Raw genomic sequence first — 20,190 nt, 5'->3', positions numbered from 1 at the left:
GGGTTCTCATATGTACAAAAACTCAACTGTTCAACTAATATGTTCTAGATACTGAACAAGAGGAAAAAAATATTCAGGCCCTTATGGAGCTTAAATTTTTATTGTGGGGAGGCGGACCATAAGACAAAATGAATAGTAAAATACATAAAATGTTAGATGGCAATATGCTCTGTGAAGGGTCAGGAGTGGATGGGAAGGGCTATGATTTTAAGTCACATGGTCACAGAAGGCCTCACTGATGGAAACATTTGACTTCAAAAAATTGAAGGAATAGAGATACAGACATGGATTCGTAGAACTTTGCTTTCTAATAAGTAGGCCATAGCCACATGTAGCTGTCTAAATTTATATTAATTAAAATTAAATAAAATTTAAAATTCAGTTTTTCAGGCACACTAGTCACATTTCAAGTCCTCAATAGCCACATGTGGCTAGTGGTTACAAAGCAGAAAACATTTCCGCCATTCTAGAAAGTTTTGTTGGACAGCATTGCAGAGGAAGAGTATTCCAGGCAAAGGGGTTAGCAAGTGCAAACATCCTGGGGTGGGACCATTGCTTGATTTGAGCTAAATAGTGACATAGGTGTTCTGTTTACATGTTCCTACTATTCCCTGTTGTCTGCCTTATACAGCAGCTGAATAGCAATTGTCATTTATCCCTTTAACCCAAGCCTACTTTCCAAAGGCCCTTACTGGTATTGAGTTTTAGACCCTTGGTCAATGTCATAGAATCTATGAGGCAAAATCCAAACTCCCTGGTCTTGCTTTGAGAAGCTGTGTAAAAGAGAGCAAAGACCAGGAATCTGGATTAGGAGACAGAACACATGTGTTCTGTTTTGGAGCAGAGTAAGTTCATGGTGTGATTCAAAAGGTATTACCAAGAGTGAAAGGGCACAAGTACCCCCTAATCAGAATGAATGTTGACCGAAAGTGTCCTGGAGGGCCTCTCCTGGACCAGGACTAAAGGTCTACCGGACTTTCAGTTGGGGTTTCAGGAGGAAGCTTGGAGTATGGGGTGGCACTCTGGGGCTAAGGACGATGACTGATTACCAATCGGAGCGGAAGTATTTCAACATTATATAAACTGGGGCAGCCTTATACGGTACATACAAGTGGAATTTCAGCCTTGAATAAATATCTGTGATAAGTATTTGGAAACTGTAATGGACTATAAAGTTTATTGCAGGGCCCTTTCCAGTAAACGCACACAGCTTAAGGTGACAGGATTTAAGGTTTTCAGCAGAGTGTCATCACCATCTGTTCTGATATTTTCTCCTGCTTCCCTCTCTCCCACCAGCATGACAAATTCTCAGTGCCTCATAGGTTCTGTGTCATATCACCTTGGCGTTTTTCTCACGTTTTCTCTCTTTACTTGAAGGACCTTCATCCCTCTTTCTGGATGAAATCTGAATTGAATTCAGATTCATCCGAATCTGAATCTGGTTGAATCTCCCCCACTCAGCTTTAAGGCATAGTTTAACTCCCTTCATTGACTTTTCTTTGCCCACCCCAGGTCAGAAGCATTTCTTGCTCCTGTGGCTGGGAATGCTCATTATCCGCACTCACTTGGCAGTTACCAAGAGTACAAGGCAATATCTTTGTTTTTCTATATGTTTATTTACTCTTGGGCCAAATCTGAAGTTGGGCAGAGGTCATAGATCATTCTTCCTTTTTCCTTACACGGCCACATCTCCATATATATTTGCCAGCATCTACCTTGTGAGGGCCTGAGGGTATCATGGTAAATCAACTCAGGGCCCTGACACCCTGTTAATCTTTATTTGTCAATTTTATCTTCTTTTTTTTTTAAAGTGAATAAGCCGATTCAATTCTCAGAAGTCTTAGGTAACGGTGTCCCCAGTGTTCTACTCACTAGGAGTAAAAGTCCTAGCTGCTGGCCCTTGATGAAGACAGACTGAGCCGGGATGTGAAGATTCACAGCCACCTGGATCTTAAGGCCCTGCTGGAACAGCTTCGCTCTCAATGCTCCACTATTCCGCGCTCCTGGAATGGTGTAAACAATGATTCACACCACGGGAGGCCCTCGCAGTTTACCAGGCCCAGTCATCACACGCATCAGGCTTTCAGGGAAGGTCAGGTTCCAACATGTTAACAGAGATTCACCTTCAGGTCACCAGACTCGCACCTATTTTGCTAAACACCTATCATAACCAACAAAAGTTTTCTCGTCTTATCCTTTAATGATGAGTGTGCCAAAGAGAGGACAGCGGGGGCGGGGGGGGGGGGGGGGGGACATTCTGTCTCAATGGTGTTCGATTTGTAGCAGAATACAGAGTCTATTTTGAAGTTCTTTGGCAAAAATCGTTTCTACGAATAGCGATTACGATTTGGGGCTAGGCTGTGCAAAAGGCAAGGAGGGGTTGGGAGAAGGAAGGAGTGTCCCAGACTTCCAGTTCGCTGGGTCGAAGTCCAACTTGACCTTGGCTGTTAGGAAAAGGGAGCGAAGCGGGACTTTTCAGCCTAAAGGGAACTGATGGGAGATGGAGTCTGGTGGAGGATTCTGGGAAGTCCACACCTGTGGAAGAGCCGGTGCCCTAGGGGTCCTCCCCTCCTCCTCTCGGGCCCGGGCGGGGCTGAGGGCCCGCTGGGCCGGCGGAGGTGAGCCGCGGGGGGCGGGCCGGCGGGGCGGGGCCGCGCGCACCTGGCGGGCGGGGGAGGCGGCGTCGCGCGCCAATGGGCCGCGGCTGGCAGCGCGCCCCGCGCCGAGCCGCAGTCGCGCCCTCTCGCTGCCTGGCGAAGGCGCGGACGGCGCGCGGAGGCGAGCGCGGAGGCGAGGAGAGGAGCGCCGGCGCCGCATCGCACCGCGCCGCACCGCCGGCGGGGCATGAGGATGGCTGTGGGCTCCGTCAAGATGCAGACGCCGTGCGAGAGTCCGGTCCTGGCCGCGGCGGTGGCGGCGGCGGACGGCGCCCTGCGCCGCAGCCCCAGCGCCCGCGAGCCGGAGCGCGAGCAGCCGCCGGCGCCGCTGCGGCCGAGGCTGCGGGACCTGCCCGCGCTGCTGCGGAGCGGGCTCACCCTGCGGAGAAAGCGGAGCGCCGGCGGCGGCCGGGTGAGTGGCCCGGCCCAGCCCGGGTGGGCATGGGCGGCGCACACGTGGAGCCCGCGCCCACCCTCCCGGGCCGCTGAGGGGCGCGTCTCGAAGTTGGGGAGGTAGCAGAAGGGCGCCCTGGTGCCGGACGGGGCAGCAGAGGAGCCTGGGACTGCGGCGTCGTGGGGTGCCCCCCAGTGAACGACGGTTTCTCCTTCCCCTGTAGCGCCTGACTTAACCCAAGGGCACCTGAATTCAGGCTGCCGGACGGGGGCATCGCCGGAAGAAGGGCTGTTTGCCTCTCCCCCGAGGGGCAGCTGCAGGTGTCCGGGTGTCGAGCAGCCGGCCAGCCCTGTCCCGACAGCAAGCCTGAGGCTCCCCGAGTGGGATCCCCATTTGCAGGAGGCGTGGGACGTGTGCGCTCGTTTCGGACGCCCTGTTGCATGCAAGCTTTGGGCATCGGGTCGGGCTCTGGCCGCTGGCACCGGCGAGGGCAGACCCAGGAGTTGGAAGTTCCCGGGCGAGCGTCTAGCTCCCGGGTTCCAGAGTCGCCAGCGCTTAGGACTTGGTGACGCCCCCTTAGGAGGGTGCACGCCCCCTAGAATCTACAGTCCTGACTTCCTGATGGTGTGTTCCGATATGATCTCCTGGTGAAGGAGTGTCTCTCGTTGGGTTCTAAGTGCATCCAATGGCCTGAGCAGGTCAGACATGTTTTGTACGTTAAGAGAAGCTGGACAGCCTGCTGATCGGCTTCTGGGAGCTTGCACAAGCCACTCAGCCGGCCGGCCCGGGCCTCAGGCTTACTCAGGTTTCTCTGCTCGTCAGGGCTTTGGGGCACCTTTGGTGGGCTCTACTCGGTCTTTAAAAATTTGTCATCATTAAGCAGGCTTTATTGGGAAGCTGCAACAATGTAGATTTTGGGGGCTGTAATTAAAAAAAAAAAATTGAAGTCTTGGTTGTCTGCCTTAAAAGAAGACCTCACTGGAGGACTTTCAGCTCTTGCAAAGATCGGTTTGTGGAAACTTGAGAGTGAGGGAGAAGCACTTGTTTTGCTGTGGCTTCCTTTGGGTGGGCGAGGGTCTGAATTGAGGTGGGTCTTCAGCCTCTCTAGGCTGCGTTTCCCTCTCCTGGGCATTTTTCGTTCTGTGTGGGGATGACTGTCCATGATGTACCTCAGAAGATGTTCTGAGGATTAGCTGGGTGTGATAGGACATATTTAAGTCCAGACCAGGGGAGTTTAGAAACTGCCCACAAGTGACCTTAACAAGTGGCATACAGGATTGCCTGCAAAGAAAGTGAGGAAATGTGTCCCAAAGATGAGACAGCTAAGTAAACACAAGAACCAGAGTTATAGACTTGGCAGGAATCTAGGGAAAAGTAGGTCAAATCGCGTTCCTATTATCCTTGACAGTTACTTTTTCATGGCACAGGATACTGAAGACGTGAGGGCAGCTAGGTGCTCTGTGAGGAGAATGGCTGAGGGTTTGTGTATAGCTGGATCTGTAGTGTTCATCTGCATAGGTTCATATGCTTGTGTTTCTCGCTTGCTGCCTGGGATGATTTTCTGCTCCTTGCTAATATACCTACTTATCGTTATCTTCCTAATTATTCTAAATGTAGTTACTTCTAATAATGTGTACTTTATTGACCTGTCTTTGGTTCTGATACTGTATGACTTCTCTTTGGGACATTCTAAACACATTTCATTAGCATATGGCCAGTTTTTTATTGGAGGAAGATTGTCAAATTTTTCAATGTTGGAAACCCATAATTTTCAACTATTTTCCCCTTCTTTGTCTTTGGAACCACCTGTGTGATTTTGGAAACTTCACCTTACAAAGAGGTAGGAAGGAATTTGAAAGAAAGAAAAATAGGTGAATATGTACCTGTCTTAGTCCGCTCAGGCTGCCGTAACAAAATACCACAGACTGGGTGGCTTAAACAACAGGAATTTATTTTCTCACAGTTCTGGAGGCTGGGATATCCAAGATCAAGGTGCCAGCTTTTTTGGTTTCTGGTGAGAGCTCTCTTCTTGGCCTGAAGATAGCGCCTTCTCCCTGTGTCCCCACAGGGAGAGGAATGCCGTTCTTTGGTGCACATGGAGGGAGAGAGATAGCTCTCTTCCTTTTCTTATAAGGTCGCTAATTCCATCATGGCGGCCCCACCTTCATGACCTAGTCTCACCCTAAATATCTCCCACGGGCCCCGTCTCCAAATGCCGTCACACTGGGGGTTAGGGTTCAGTGTATGAATTTTGAGGAAATACAAACATTTGGTCCATAACAGAATGGGTTTGAAGGAAAGAGAAAAACAGGTGAAATATGTACCAAACCAGTTGGTGACTTGCCAGCCTCCGGGGTCATCTGGTTACCCCTCGGTCAGGGCAGTGATACTGATAGTAACAAATCATGGCATAGATCCTTCTGTGGACCTTTAGTATCTCATGGGCTGCGCTTCCCAATTACAACTGAGTGGTTATAGGGACAAGTTAACACAAATTCACTACCATTGGTAAAAAAAAAAGAGAGAGAGAGAGAAAAGCAGCTCTGCATGTTACACAAGTTGGTAAGAAAGTTTGCAATGTCTGTATTGACCAAGATCTGATTTAGGAATACTTGTGGCTCCTGTCCATGCTGCCTGGGGCTCCAACAAATCTGCACAATCTGATATCAACTGTCACCAAGTGAGCTCTTTGTGGGTTGTGTTGCCCAATCTGGGTGCCTTATATGAGATCTCTTACTGGGAAAAATTAAGCTGACATTTGGTTAATACTGCAGAACTCCTGGTTCCTTGGTTCAGTCACTTCTACTTATGTTGAATTGAAAACACAAATTGGTTAAGATTCTTTGCACATCTTTATGCTAAGTGGACTCTTTAGGCTAAGTTTTGCTTTGTGGGAGGACCCTAGCACCTCCTAAAAATCAGTGGTAAGATCAGGCACACCTTGAATTCCCATCCAAACCTTTTAACCATTTTTTTTAGAACTTTGTCTTATGGAGATTGAGAGAGAATAGTATAATAAACACCCAATTCGACAGTTAGAAATTTGGCCAGCCTTGTTTCATATATTTTCCCTTTCCCCACATTTTTTGAGGAATTATATAATTCCTTAATATAATTCTCATTTTCGAGTTTTCTCAAAGATGTCTTTTTACTTATGATTTGTTAGAATCAGGAACTAAACAAGGTACATACATTGCCTTTGGTTGTTAGGTTTTAAAATCTATTGTATTTTATAATGGTCCCTCCCACCCCTTTTCATGCCATTGATTTGATGGTGAGAGAGCGGGTCATTTGTTTAGTAGAATATCCCACTTTCGGGGCTGATTTCTTGCTTGTGGTGTCATTTAATTTGTTCCTCTATTCTTCTTGTTTCCTGTAATCTGGCAGTTAGATGTAGAAGCCTGATTAGATTCAGGTTCAAAGGCAAACATCCTTTGTAGGTGGTGCTGTGTAAAATCTGTTGCATCACGTCGCAAGACACATGATGTCTGGATGTCTCTTTTTGAGATGTTAAGATTGATTAGTGGGTTCAGGTAGAGTCAGCTTACCTTTCACCTAAGATTTTAGCAACATAGATGGTTGTGGCCTAGATCCATTTCATTGGGGGTTGCACAATGGTGATGATCTAAATCTATCGTTCCTCTTTTTTTTTAGTGTCTATACTTTTTTCTTTTTTTTATTGAGGTAAAATTAACACACAACATTATATTAGTTGCAGGTGTACAGCATAATGATTTGGTATTTGTGTGTATTGTGAAATGATCACTACAATGAGTCTAGTTAACATCCATCACCATACATAGTTACAGATTTTTTTTCTTTTTTTTAAATCTTTTTTTTTTTTCTGCTTTTTCTCCCCAAATTCCCCTGGTACACAGTTGTATATTTTAGTTGTGGCATGTGGGACATCGTCTCAGCATGGCCTGACGAGCGGTGCCATGTCCACGCCCAGGATCTGAACCAGCGAAATCCTGGGCTGTGAAAGCGGAGCGTGTGAACCCAACCACTCGGCCACGGGGCCGGCCCCAGATATTTTTCCTTTGTGATGAGAACTTTTAAGATCTACTCTTTTAGCAACTTTCAAACATGCAGTTTTGTATTATTAACTATAGTCTCTGTGCTCTACATTACATCCCCATGACATTTGTTTCATGACTAGAAGCTTGAACCTTTTGACTCCCTTCAACCATTTCATACCCCCACCCCAGCAACTGCCAGACTGTTCTCTGTATCTATAAGCTTGGTTTTGGGGTTTTTTTAAGATTCCACATATGAGTGAGCTCATATAGTATTTGTCTTTCTCTGTCTGACTTATTTCACTTAGCATAATGCCTTCAAGGTCCATCCATGTTGTTGCAAATGGCAATATTTCATTCTTTTTTATAACTGAATAATATTCCTTTGCATTTAATATACCGTGTTTTCTTTATTCATCCATCGGATGCTTAGGTTGTTTCCATTTCTTGGCTGTTGTAAATAATGCTGCAGTGTACCTGGGGGTGCAGATGTTTTCTCAAGTTAGTGTTTTTGTTTTCTTCAGATAAATACCCAGAAGCGTAATTGCTGGATCATATGGTAGTTCTATTTTGAATTTCTTGAGGAACCTCCATACTGTTTTCCATAGTAGCTGCATCAGTTTACATTCCCACCAGCAGTGCACAAGGGTTCCCTTTTCTCCACATCCTCACCAATGCTTATTTCTTGTCTTTTTTGATATCATTCCTCTTGCATTTTTTAGGTGGAAATTCTGTCTATAAAGAACTTCCCCTCATGAACTGTTTGGGTCTCCTAAAATTCAGATTGTGTAGGAAAGACAGGGAAAAGGCTTAACTTTTTCCTTTTATCAATTTTCTGAGTAATGATTTGTTGCCCTAACAACCTCCCATGATAATCAGTAAGTTTTCCTTTTTAAGTATCATTAAGAACTTGTGGATGTTAATGTATTTGTTTCAGTCCATTACCGTCCATAATTCTTTTGGACGCTCAATTTGTTCTTACCTTCTGTATACTTTTTACAAGGTCTCGAGAGTCTCTGATAACTTTCTGGCTTCCTGGCACAAGATATTCTAAGCTTAGCTTGTACATTGCCTGCTGTGGACCTGAAGTCAGCCATTCTCCCAAGAAGCACTGATTGTTTTTACTGAAAACTGCTCATTTCCCCCAACTTTTGCCTCTCTTAGTGGTTGGTCTTAAGCCTTCCATCTTGGGTTTTTGTTTCTTTTTAAATTCTCATTGGGCTGTTTCTGAGACTGTCATTTTCTCCTTCTAACGCAATAGCTGTAACTACTGTTGCCTCTTTCTATATATATTGTCAGAGTGCTGGGACTGACTTATTTTGGGTTTCGGCTGCTACTTATTTTGGTCTTTTCTGCAGTCCTCTACCTCCTTCTTCGTCTCCTTGAAATCTGTTTCATGTACAGCAGCCAGAATGATTCATCAGTTGTGCCAAGTTGACTGTTCACCAAAGTCCTCCAGGGCTCCTCAGCCTTTGGGTTGCTCTTCTCCACCCTGACCTCTTCTCTGGAGCCACCCTGCTCTCAGCCAGGTCCCTATGGCATGGCAGGTGCCTTCACACTTTAGAAACTGGAAGAACAGCTAGCTGGTGGCTCTCTGCATGTGGTTCTCTTTTTCATTTACGCTCTCTACCCAGATGATTCCCTCGCAAAGGGGAACAAGGTAGCCCATTTCCTTTGTCCAAGCTGGAACGCTTTAGATGTGACTTAGTACCCTCCTCTGCCAGAAATAAGACTTTGTTGACTGGGGAACACACACTGCTCCAAGTTATACCAGTACTCCCAATTTATAGTCATTTTATACATATAACTTACAGGCAAAACATCTAATTTGTTCTTTGTATTTAAATTAAAATCAGTGGTGGCTGGCCCTGTGGCCGAGTGCTTAAGTTCACACTCTCTGCTTTGGTGGCCTGGAGTTTCGCTGGTTTGAATCCTGGGCACAGACCTAGCACTGCTCATCAAGCCAGGCTGAGGCGACGTCCCACATAGCAGAACTAGGACCTACAGGTAGAATATACAACTATGTACTGGGGGGCTTTGGGGGGAAGAAGAAGAAGAAGAAGAAGAAGAAGAAGAAGAAGAAAAAAGATTGGCAACAGATGTTAGCTCAGGGCCAATCTTTAAAAAAAAAATCAATGGCTAATGCTTCATATCACTTAATTATGTGCCATGCATATTCTGATATAAATTTCCTTTAACTCTTACAACAAGCCTATGAGTTAGATGCTATTATTTGCATTCTACAGATGAGGAAACTGAAACACAGATATAATTTACCCAAGATCACCAAGTGGGTGGAGGGAGGGAGGTTTGAATCCAGCCAGTCTGGCTCCATAGTCCATCCTCTGAATTGACTCTCTGGTTTTCCTCAAATGCACTGAGGGCAAAGGTCTGTTTACTGTAAGCTGCCGTAGCCTTAAAGTACTTGCTGAGATGACCTTACTACTCTGAGAGTGATCAGTGATGCTGCTGGTAATGCCAGACGTTAATTTTTCTTTCATGTGAGCACACAGACGCTTGTGATTGACCTACTGGGTGAGGACACAGGGAAGGAGGGGAAGTATTGTGGATACAGGTGAATGGTAACTAATGTTTACGAAAATTAAGAGTAGCAATAAGTGTGTCATAAGCAGAAATCACCCAGGCCCACCTTGATCAAGGCCAATCCAAAAAAAACTTGTGAGTTTGCCCCCCTACTTTGTTCTTATCTGCTTAGAGTAGCCTGTCGGAAGACTAAGGCCATCAAGGGAGGCGTGGTCTGCCAGGGCAGGTGAGTCAGATCAGATATGAAATGATCTTATTGGAGAAACATTGACTTCCTACCAGCTCGAACCTTGACACTGTATTATAAAACTGTGTTGACCATGGCTACAGATAAAGTAAGACTCCATGGAAATCACTTCTGAATATATTTATTTGGGAAGAAGGAAAAGAAATTATAGATTCATTTATTCTATTTTAATTTCATGTGAATTCTAGCAAAGGAACTCAGTGGCAAGTTAATGCTGTATTTACTCTCTCTCTTTCTCTCCCCTTTGACCTCTCGTAAGGCTTTGGTTACATAATTAGATCAGAGGAAAAGAGCATGGGCTATGCTTCAGAAACTGGGTGTGAATGAATCCCAGTGCCTCTGAAATCTCTGTCTTGCATGAGTTATTCTCTGAGCTCTCTAAGACTCAGTTTCTTCCTTTGTAATGAGATATTCCATGGATCAGGTTTTTCCGAGAATAGAGACAATATATGGAAAGTTTTGGGCACATTGGTGCTTAAATTCTTCCTTCCCTAGCAGATGCTTATTCTAGGCAAAGGGACTTTCATAGACGTATTTATGGAAATATAGGCACAAAAAAAATTTTGCTTTCATATGCAATGTCAGATCCCACGTTTTTAAAAAATGTGATATCCTAACATATAGTGCATATTTTAGGTGGTGTCTAAATACTGGTACCATAACAAAATAGTTTCACACTTGCACTGTCTCTGAAATTGACTTGGCAGTAATTGGTGACTTGTATGGCTGAAAATAGCTGGAAAGGTGGGAGAAAAGTCACTGGTGACGACTTTGAGTACTTGTGATTTTTTTTGCCCCAATATTGCATAACAACCCTTGTTGAGAATACTGATAATTCCAGTAATGCTATGTGACCTGGAAGTAGTTCATGAGAAGTTCTAAGATTTTCTGTGAAGGCAAAATAGTTAAAATCAGTGACTTTATTTTTTTGTGGCAAATTATTATGATAAATCATTCATAAATGGATATGGGAAAGGGGAAAGTCCACACAGGCCATTGTGGATACTGGCACATCTTTTTCAGAGTGAATTTCAATAGTCCCCTAAAGGTAGGAGGTATTTTCACCTATGAGGAAACTACAGTCCAGAGAGGTTAAGTAACTTTTCCATGGTCACCCCGCTAGAAAGTAGTAGAGGCAGAATGGAGCCTAGGACTGTCTGATTCCAAAATCTGTGGCTTCCCCACAATACCATGTTTTCTAAGACTTTGACTTAATTATAACCTGTGGTGTATTGAAACAATGGGTGCGTGAGACATTTCAAATCTTAGTGTAAAACACGGCTAGTTTTCTTTCCAGTGTCTTCAGTTATGGCTTCCGGGATCAGTCTTTAATTACTGCCAAGTTTGGCGATGGCTTGAGCAGCAGCTGTCTGTCATCCCCCAGCGGAACCAGCCATTGTACTGCAGCCCTGGAGGTCTGGGATGACTCATCCCAGGAGCCATGGTTTTCTCGGGAGGTTTGGAGCTGACTCGCTCCATACTACAAATGTGCTTTGAGATTTATAAGGCAAGTAGGTTCCTTTTCTGGAGCGTGTGGAAGACTGGAAGAAGAGGTAGAATGAGTTTCTTGTAATCCAGGATTTATGTTTATGCCTGTGACTTCTTTAATATTTAAGAAACTTGATCAGGAAGTGGGAAGTGCGCATACCTATCAAAGTAAATGAACCTATTTACGGTGGAATAAAATCATTGAGAATACACAAATATCTTTCAATAAAATTAAACTTTGGTATATTTACCTGTTAACGTGGCGTGATTACCCTAAGTGATTGGCTCTTAACTTTTTTGTGGATCCTAGGCCTTTTTAAGAATCAGAGGATAGCCCCCCAGAAGAGTGCATGTGGGGATGGAATTTTGCATCTCACTCCGGAGGGCCTGTGGATGTTATGAAGCCTGGGTCGCCACAGACCCCTGGTTAAAAGGGCCTTCCCTACCCTGCCTTCTAGAGAGAAGCACCATCATTCTATAATTATTTTACTGTTTATCTTTCCTTCCTCTAAAAACCTAGCATAGCATCAAGCGCTCATTCAGTTGTCAGTATTTCCTTGAATTAAAGTATTTTACCGGTTTGTTGAATTGGATATTGTTTGCCTTAGAATGTAGCAAATGCTTCAGTGAGCCCTGGGAGGTGGTGGTAGTGGTGGTGATGGTGATGGTGGTGATTACTATTATTTAACAAATCCTTATAGTACATTGATGGTGTCAGGTTGTTTGAAGTGCTTTAAGAACATTAACTCATTTAATCCTCACAGCAGCCTTAGGTGGCAGATGCTCTCACTGTCCTCTTTTTTTTTCCAAAGAGGGAAATGAGGTACAGAGAGGCTAGGTAAGCTGCCTGAGATCATCCAGTAAATGGAGAAGCCAAATTTTGAACCCAAGAAATCGGGCTTCATATTAGGAGGTCTCCCTATTCTGCTGTATCCCCTCTCTAAGTGAAATAATTAGTGTATCTCCTCGATTATAGTCTCTCTCTCTCTCTCTTTTTCATTATAACACTTTTTAAATAGGGATGCATGTTACAACCGATATAATCATTAAATGGGCTGCTTTCTTTTCCCCTGTAAAGCTATTATTAAATTGATGGTGTGTCTTAAAATTGTGGTATCTTAGAATAAAGGAACTATGGCAAGTCGTGTTTCAGTTTTTAAATGTAGCTGTATAGTTTATCTGTAGAAACATCAAAGTAAGTCACAGCTTTAAAACGTGCATACAAACACAAACCGTATCTATTTATGAACTGTGAAAAGTGTGAATTAAGATTATATTAACAATTTTTATTGCTTAGGTAATGATTTAAATGTCAGAGAAGAATAAATTTAAATTTTTCCTACAAAAAGCATAAATAGCCTCAGAGTAATGTTGAAGGTAGAAGAAACCAAAATTCTTTTAAATGAAATTATATAGATATATAAAGCTTATATATCTATATATTTATATATATAATTATTGAAAAATAATTTCAGATTTTTTAAAGTAAAATTTGAAAGTATTTCTTATTTTTTAAAACTGAGAACCACGAGTATACCCAAATGTCGGTCGATTCAGACTAGCCTCTGAGTCTCCGTACTTTGTGTGGGGAGTTGGCAGATCTTACCTTCTGTGACTCAGTTGGTCATTTTTTTGTATTTTATCTGCTTTGTTCATGAGACATGGCTTCTCCCTTGTAAAATACCTTTCTTTCATTTGGTACCATTTGTGTTATCTGTAGAAAAACATAATTCAGGATTTCTAATAAGGCAAAACAAACCTTGACTAAAGTTAGAGAGTCCTGAAATTCAGGGCTTCTGCAATCTAGCTGGTTGTCGTCCTGTGTTTTTTTCCTAGCTGGTCTAGCAACTTAAACTCCAGCCCCATTGGTGGTTTTGTCGTTCAGTTGAATTTGACCTTGTCAAATCATTTACCTGCAGCTGTTATGAGGTGTACATGCAAATACTTGTGATTGCCCAACACTTATGCCTTTGGTGCTGACTGTAAATTTGTTTTACTCTCTCCTGTTACTATTGAGGGAAGTGAACAGCTTATCTCTTCTGCTTGGTCTAACACTCTAAATGTTGACGATAATGAACAAACACTACAAATGGTTTGCTTCTTCATATTGTGCTGTGAATTTATATATAGGTATGAAGTCTTCTTTTGTAGGAAAAAAGGGAAGATATGTGATAATTCCTTTTAGAAACAGGGAAAGTATGATGCTTATTTCAATCTGTTAAAATAGAATTTGTCTGTGGTATGGTAGAGAGAACGTTTTTCTGTGTATCATTTCAAGACTGTTTGACCTGGAATAAGCCAACTAACCTTTCTGAGTCTCTGTCCCTAAAGTGGAATACCACTGTTCTATCATGAGAATCGATGGTGGGAGAGGGGACCAGTTTTCATGTCTTGCTCCTTGTCTGATCAGGTCAGAGCAGCGGTCCTTCTCCATTGAGATGCCAACTCAACCCCTAGAACATTTTGAGGCATATCTTAGACAAATGGATCTTTAATATTCACCACATCTCTTGAGTTGGGGATGGGAGAGATAATGCATTAATAGAGCATTTGAAGATGCAGGAGGAATCTGATTAAATTGAGAATTTGTCATATCGAAAGAGTAAAAAGAACATAACCATAAATCTGTTTCTAGAAGATTAAATGGTATGTTTGGCCATAAACAGAATTCTGGGAGAGATGTTGGAAGAGAACTTGGGATGTCATTGCTTTGGGTCTGGTGGGATCTTACCAAATGGTTTTATCTTCTTTTAGGTAAGAGGTTTATTGCTATTTCTTGTCATCAATGAAAGCTATCTCTTAGCCTTAAATTAGCATCAACATTTGTTTTCCTGTACTATTTCAAATTTATCAGAAACCTTCAAATAACACCTGTTGAGGCATTCGAATTTCCCACTCTTTTTGGCACATAACTCCTTAAAAAAAAAAAAACACGCCTAGTCATATTCTAATCTACCTTGAATATCTCATGAATTTAGAGCTTAAAAACACTCAGCAAATTCAGTTCATCAGTAGTTGGCTGTTCACTCTGCCATTTATATATTGCTTTATGTCTACAACGTGCTTTCATATACTTTCTTGTTTTACTATTTTCATAACTCTGGAGTAGATATCCCTTTCTTATGTAGACTCGAAGGCAGGTAACTGAGCTCTTCTATATGCCACAACCTCACCATCTGTGAAGCAAAGGCAGTGCCCACTTCACAGGGTGGTGAGACTGAGTAAATTAATATGCACAGCACTAGTAAGACAGAGCTAGTTATGTAGAGAAGGTTTAGTAAGTGTGACTGCTGTTGTCATTGCTGTTATCATCATCATCAATATCGTCATCGTTGCCTGACATGACAGATCTGAGGGATTCCAAGGGATCTTCTATCCCTTTGAAAGCTGAAAGAGATCGTATTGGTTTTATTGTTAGCAATTAAGAAGGAAACTGAGACTCAAACATTGGTATGTTGCTGACAGTCATAGTGTGGAAGCCAGAAGAGTCAGGGGCTCCTTAGGCTGGACTCCATTTAGTCCAAGGGTCTCTGATAGGTTATCTATGGACTGTTCTCCCTAAAGCTGTCGAAGATGGGGTCTGAAGGAGGACTTCTCAAACTTTAGCATATCTGAGAATCCCTGGATGGCTTGTTAAAACACAAATTCCAGGGCCCCAATCTTAGAGGCTTTAATATAGTGGCTCATGGATGGGGCCCAAGAATATGCATTTCTGTCAAGTCCCACATGATGTTGATGCTGCCAGTTTATGGTGCATACCTGGTAGCACTGGTCTAAAGGGCCTGAAAAGTTTGGTGACCTTCATCAGAAAATTACTGAGGCCAGGAGGCTACCTGGTTTTCTATTTGCCATTCTACATGATGGAAGGCCAAACCAAGATGGAAGACCATGACTGTAAGACCTTTATTGAATTAACAATATTGGAAACTCCACTTCATGGTTTCCACAGAGTTAAAAAAGAAGTGATGAGCATTTGGGACATAAAGGCTCATGGCAGCTGTGCTGATTATTCTGTTTGTCCATCCCGTGTACTCTCTACCGTTTTTTTCTAATCTGTACCTTGGAGGCTGCCCTCTGTGGATATTCATCACTGGGGCTCTCTTGCCATCTGGCTTTGGTTTGGGTTCAGTCAGTGGAAGGCCAGGAGGAGAGAGAAGTCAGGGGAATCTCTCTCTCCTCCCTCTTTTTCAGGGTGGTGTTGGCAGTGTCTGTGACCATCTGTAACTACAGCTACTGCTGGGCAGTCCCTCCTTGGTCGCTTCAGCTCCCTGTAGCCTCCAGTAAAGCTGTGTCTTCCCCTAGGCCCTCCTACCTGTGGCTGTTAAAGTCTTGTCCTTACTAGCCCATGTATGCTGCAACATCTCCTGTTGGGTCCCTGAACCTTGCCCACGCATCTTTGATAGACTCTTTTCTGATAGGACCCTTGACTGATATAGGAGGCTAAGGAAGAGCAGTGCTGGGAAGAGTGACAGTAGAAGGTGTAGCCTTGGTGAGAAGACCCTCATGAATGGAGTGGGCATTGGCAGTGATTGAGTCAAGCCAGCTGGCCTAGCCCCTGAAGTGAGAGAGAGGACAGAGGGTAAGGAGTGCAGGGAAGGGGCCCGGCCTCTGAAGTGATGCTGGGCTTAACCACAGAAGGTCCTGAGAGGTCCCTGGTAAGAAGCTATAACTGTGCTAGAATGTGACCCAAGAGTCATTTCTGCATCATTCCTGTGCATAATCTTGGATGGCTGTGGTTCAGAATCAGAGATACTTTTATACAAGAAGTTTGCGTTCTTTCTCTACAATTGTCTGACAGGTTTTTTTTTTTTTTCCTGCCCCTGCCTTCTTCCCAGACACCCTTAGCATTGTTAGTCTCTACACAGGAGTTATAAGACCTTTGTGTGGTACTTTGATCTTGCTAAATTTTGTCACAGTATATTGAACATGTTCTGAAATGCCTGCCAAAACTACTTTTACAAAGTAACAAACAATTGAATAGAGTAATTACACCTTTGGTTCCTTTGCCAATGGGTTCCAGTGATGGGCGTGTCAATAAGATGAAAACCATTTTTCATGGTTTTGGTGCTCAGCCAAATCATCTTCTACAGTAAGCTCAGCATGAAGCAGGACCACAACACAAACCCATACCAATTCTGTGTGATTATCGGTTCTTTTTTATTGAAATGTTATGCCCAGTTTGAAACTATTTCACAGCTTTTATAGATAATGTTGGGGTAGTAAAGGTTGAATACCAACATCTAAATACCTTGTCTTAGTAAATGAAATGTTTAAAGACAAAACAGGTCCTCAGTCTCAAGTTTTCTATTGTTACAGTTCTTTAGGAAGAAGAAAATTCCTCTATGAAGAAAAGTTAACTCTGAAATTTTTTCCCTCTTTCTGGGTTTTCTTATATTTATGTGTCAGAAGGGTGGATGTGTGAGGGAGTTGGGGCTCTGACCTCATACAGTTGAGGCAAATTATGATGAGTCACTCATGTTAGTCACTGTGGCACAGATTTAAGGCCTGTGAGCCCTTTGTTTTTGCTAGAGTCTCCTTCCTTTCTGGTCATTTATCCAATAAGACTTGGTGGCTGGGCACCCAGAGAAGACAAGCCACTGGAAGCATGGAGGGGAGGAGCCCTAATGTGCCTCGAAGGGGATGGAGCCTTCCCAGATGGAGGCTGCCCAGGAGTGGTGATATGTGCACGTCACCAGTTACTGGAAACTGACCAGAGGGAATAAGAGGGGTTCTGGCGCAGATGACCCTGGAAAGAGAGTCTGTATCCCATCCAGGGAATGAAGAGGAGCTCACTGGAAGAGTGGGCACGACTGGGCCCCCAGGTCATGCAAGCTTCTTTTCCAGTCTCAGACCCTGGGGCGAGGACATTCTTGCTGATCTACCTTGCTTCCACCTCCAGTCTGGAGTGCAAGTCCTCCCCATCCTCCTAGCTGGGGAAGGAGCCCTTTCTCTTCTTAGTATCTCCTTCTCTGGTTTGGCCCCGAGAAATCTCTGGTTAGCTTTTCACCTGGTTTTTTGAAGACTCATCTCCTTACTCACTTCACCTGAAATGAGCTATCTATCTTCATTTTGGGTTTGGTTTCCTTTGGCTTTACTGTTCCCATTTCCTTCTCCTCCTCCCCCAAGCTTTGTTCCCTCTGGCTTTCCTCGTGGGCTCTTTGCCCAGTGTGCCTTCTCTGAATCAGCTCATCCTATTGTTTGTTCTTCTGTTTCACTGCACAGCCCTCCTGTTTCTTCATCCTTTGACCGTTTACCTGGCCCCAAGTGAGGGCCCATTTCACATGGAAGAGGATGCTAGATACTCTTTTCAGGAGTTTGGGTGATTGAAGGCTACTTTTTCGTGTTAAAGATAATTATGTTAAGACACTCAGGAAAGCTCTCATCTAACCTCCCTTAAATCTTTTTAGACATTTTAGCTCTTACAGCATTTACATCGTTCACTCCTCCTCCATCCCTTACCCCCCCAAACACTCCAGCCCAAGAGAAAAGGAACTTTTGGACTCAAGGAACCACTATCTAACTGATCTGCATTAGTGGATAGAGAGTTTATAAATGTACTGATTGCTGATAAGCATTACATTTTCAAAACTACCTCCTTTAAATAGGGACTTCTGTCTTGGTCAAAGGATGTGTACAAGAAGGTATTGCCTTGGTGAGAAGTACGATTGTGAAATTCAAAATTAGTTTCATTTCTTAATGACTAACAAATCTAGAAGCTTCTGTTTAAGCAATTAGCTTTGGTAGTACAAGGCTAAATAGAAGACAAAGGGGATTAATGATTTTGTTAATTGTTCTTTCAATGCAGGAAGCTGCTTGTAATGTAGCACCTACCTCTCATGTCCCATCTAGTGCAGCCGTCCTTGCTTTTGCATTTCCCGGTATCTTTTCTTCCTTCTGAAAATCTGTATTATGCACCTACTCTGTGATTTGTCAGTCAGGATAGTCTAAGTTTTACTGCAGTAACAAAAATACACCAATATCTTTGTGACTTGACACAACGAAAAAGTTTATTTCTTCCTCACAAATAGACCATATTGCCTCTGGGTGCTCTCCAGGGTGGCTGTTCTCCATGTGGCAGCTCTGTTTCCATCTTATGATGTTTCCATGTCATCATCTTCCACAGTGACTGCAACATGTGAGGAAAGAATGGAGAATTTCACCTGGACATTTCAATGCTTCTGCCTGAAGTGACTTTTGCTCATGTCTCATTGGCCAGAGCAAGTCACATGACCTCACTGATTTAACTCACTGAAGTGTCCTCTTCCCGGGAGCTTGGAAAGAGAAAAGAACCACAAAGATTAGTAACATCCACCCCAGGCATCAGAAGCTGAGAATCCTGAAGTGAATAAAGGCATGATCCCAGTCTTCAAGTCCAGCAGGGGAGATAAACATGTTAATGATATTACCATATAGTTTTACAAAACTGTAAAAATTACAAAATACATAGCATGGTAACTACATGATGGAACAGAAAGTACCTGGGAACACGAAGGGGGAGAACTTACCTCTCCGGGCCTGGGGAGGAGAGGAAAACTTCAGAGTGGAGGTTACATAAGGGCTGGGGTTTGTCTGTTTGCCAGGTTTACATTGACATTACCTTGGTGAGGGTGGTATCTAATTTTACTTTATGTGCTGCATAACATCTAAACTAATAATTTGGGGTACAGCTCAAAGAAATAGGCTTATCTGTTCTTTAAGACCTCAAGAAAGAAATGAAAGCAGTCTGTCAGCAATAGAACTGACAGTTCACATGAAATGCAGCACACAAGTACCTTTTTAGTGAAGACTTGCAAAAACTACTTTTACTGAGCAATTATGCTACTGACAGTTCTTTGATCTCAAAAATTAAACTTGCTGTTACAGTATGAAAAGAACAAAGCCAAGTGTAAAATGACAATCAAGGTTAGTTATTAGGCAACAAAGGTTATATATACAATACTTTGATTTGCCTAGAGATTCTGACATATTTTACGTTAGACATAAATGGGAGTGGTGTGTTCACGGTGCCAAGAATTTGCTTTGTAGACAAAAGAAGATGGTCTCTTCCTCAGGTCTAATAACACCATATTCTTGTCCTCTTTCATGACTGTAGCCTCACTGGCCTTCTTGCTAGTCGTCCATCAGACTGGGCATGCTCCCACCTCAGGGCTTTTGCACCTGTTGTTTTCTCTGTCTGAAACCCTCTTTCTCCAGATACCCACTCATCTGCTTCATGTCTTTGCTCAAAGGCCATTCTCTCAATGAGGCCCCTTGGCTACCTTATTTAAATTGTAACATCTACATCCTTCCCATGTCCTATCCCTGTTACCACTTTCTAACATAAGTAATTGATAACTAACTTATTTATTTTGTTTATGATCAGTTTTCTTCCACTAGTATGTAAGCTACCCAAGGGCCAGGATGATTGTTTCAAACATGGTTGTACCCCATGCAGTTAGACCAGTGCCTGGAGATAGTAGGTTCTCAACAATACTTGTTGAACACGTGGGGGACATTTTTTTCGTAAGAGTTTCTCTAAACTGTACACAACATTGTATATTTACATATACTTTTCTTTCATAAAGCTTCACCACTTTTTTATTCAATAAATATTACCATGTGCCAGCTTCCATTCCCTAGGGGAGCAAGATTGAGGACCACTTAGGGAGCTCATAGTCTGGTGGACAAAATTGTCTGGTTCTTCTTGTAATATTTAATTAAATCTATCAAATGTTGGAGTGTGTAATACATGTAGATGTCGAATACGATTCCTAAATTCTAGAAGCTTATTCCTTTTGAGAGTGACATGCCAGGACTTAAGATTTGTCTCCTCATATCATTCCACTTTCGTGGAACGCCTTTCCC

At 43.2% G+C, this 20,190-nt stretch overlaps 1 protein-coding gene across 2 annotated transcripts in view; it reads left to right on the top strand.

Annotated features, from left to right (window-relative positions):
• Positions 1-2,772: 2,772 nt before the first annotated feature.
• RAPGEF5 (Rap guanine nucleotide exchange factor 5) overlaps positions 2,773-20,190 on the top strand; it is a 221,175-nt gene continuing 203,757 nt past the window's right edge. For both annotated transcript variants that reach the window (XM_046669359.1, XM_046669358.1), the window contains exon 1: positions 2,773-3,069. In XM_046669359.1, the coding sequence (XP_046525315.1) occupies positions 2,845-3,069 (225 nt within the window). In that variant the 5' untranslated portion in view covers positions 2,773-2,844. The remainder of the gene's footprint in view (positions 3,070-20,190) is intronic.

The sequence above is a fragment of the Equus quagga genome, chromosome 8, assembly GCF_021613505.1.
Source record: "Equus quagga isolate Etosha38 chromosome 8, UCLA_HA_Equagga_1.0, whole genome shotgun sequence".
NCBI lineage: Eukaryota > Metazoa > Chordata > Mammalia > Perissodactyla > Equidae > Equus > Equus quagga.
The sequence above is the reverse complement of the archived record's forward strand: the minus strand, read 5'-3'. Positions and strand labels throughout refer to the sequence as shown.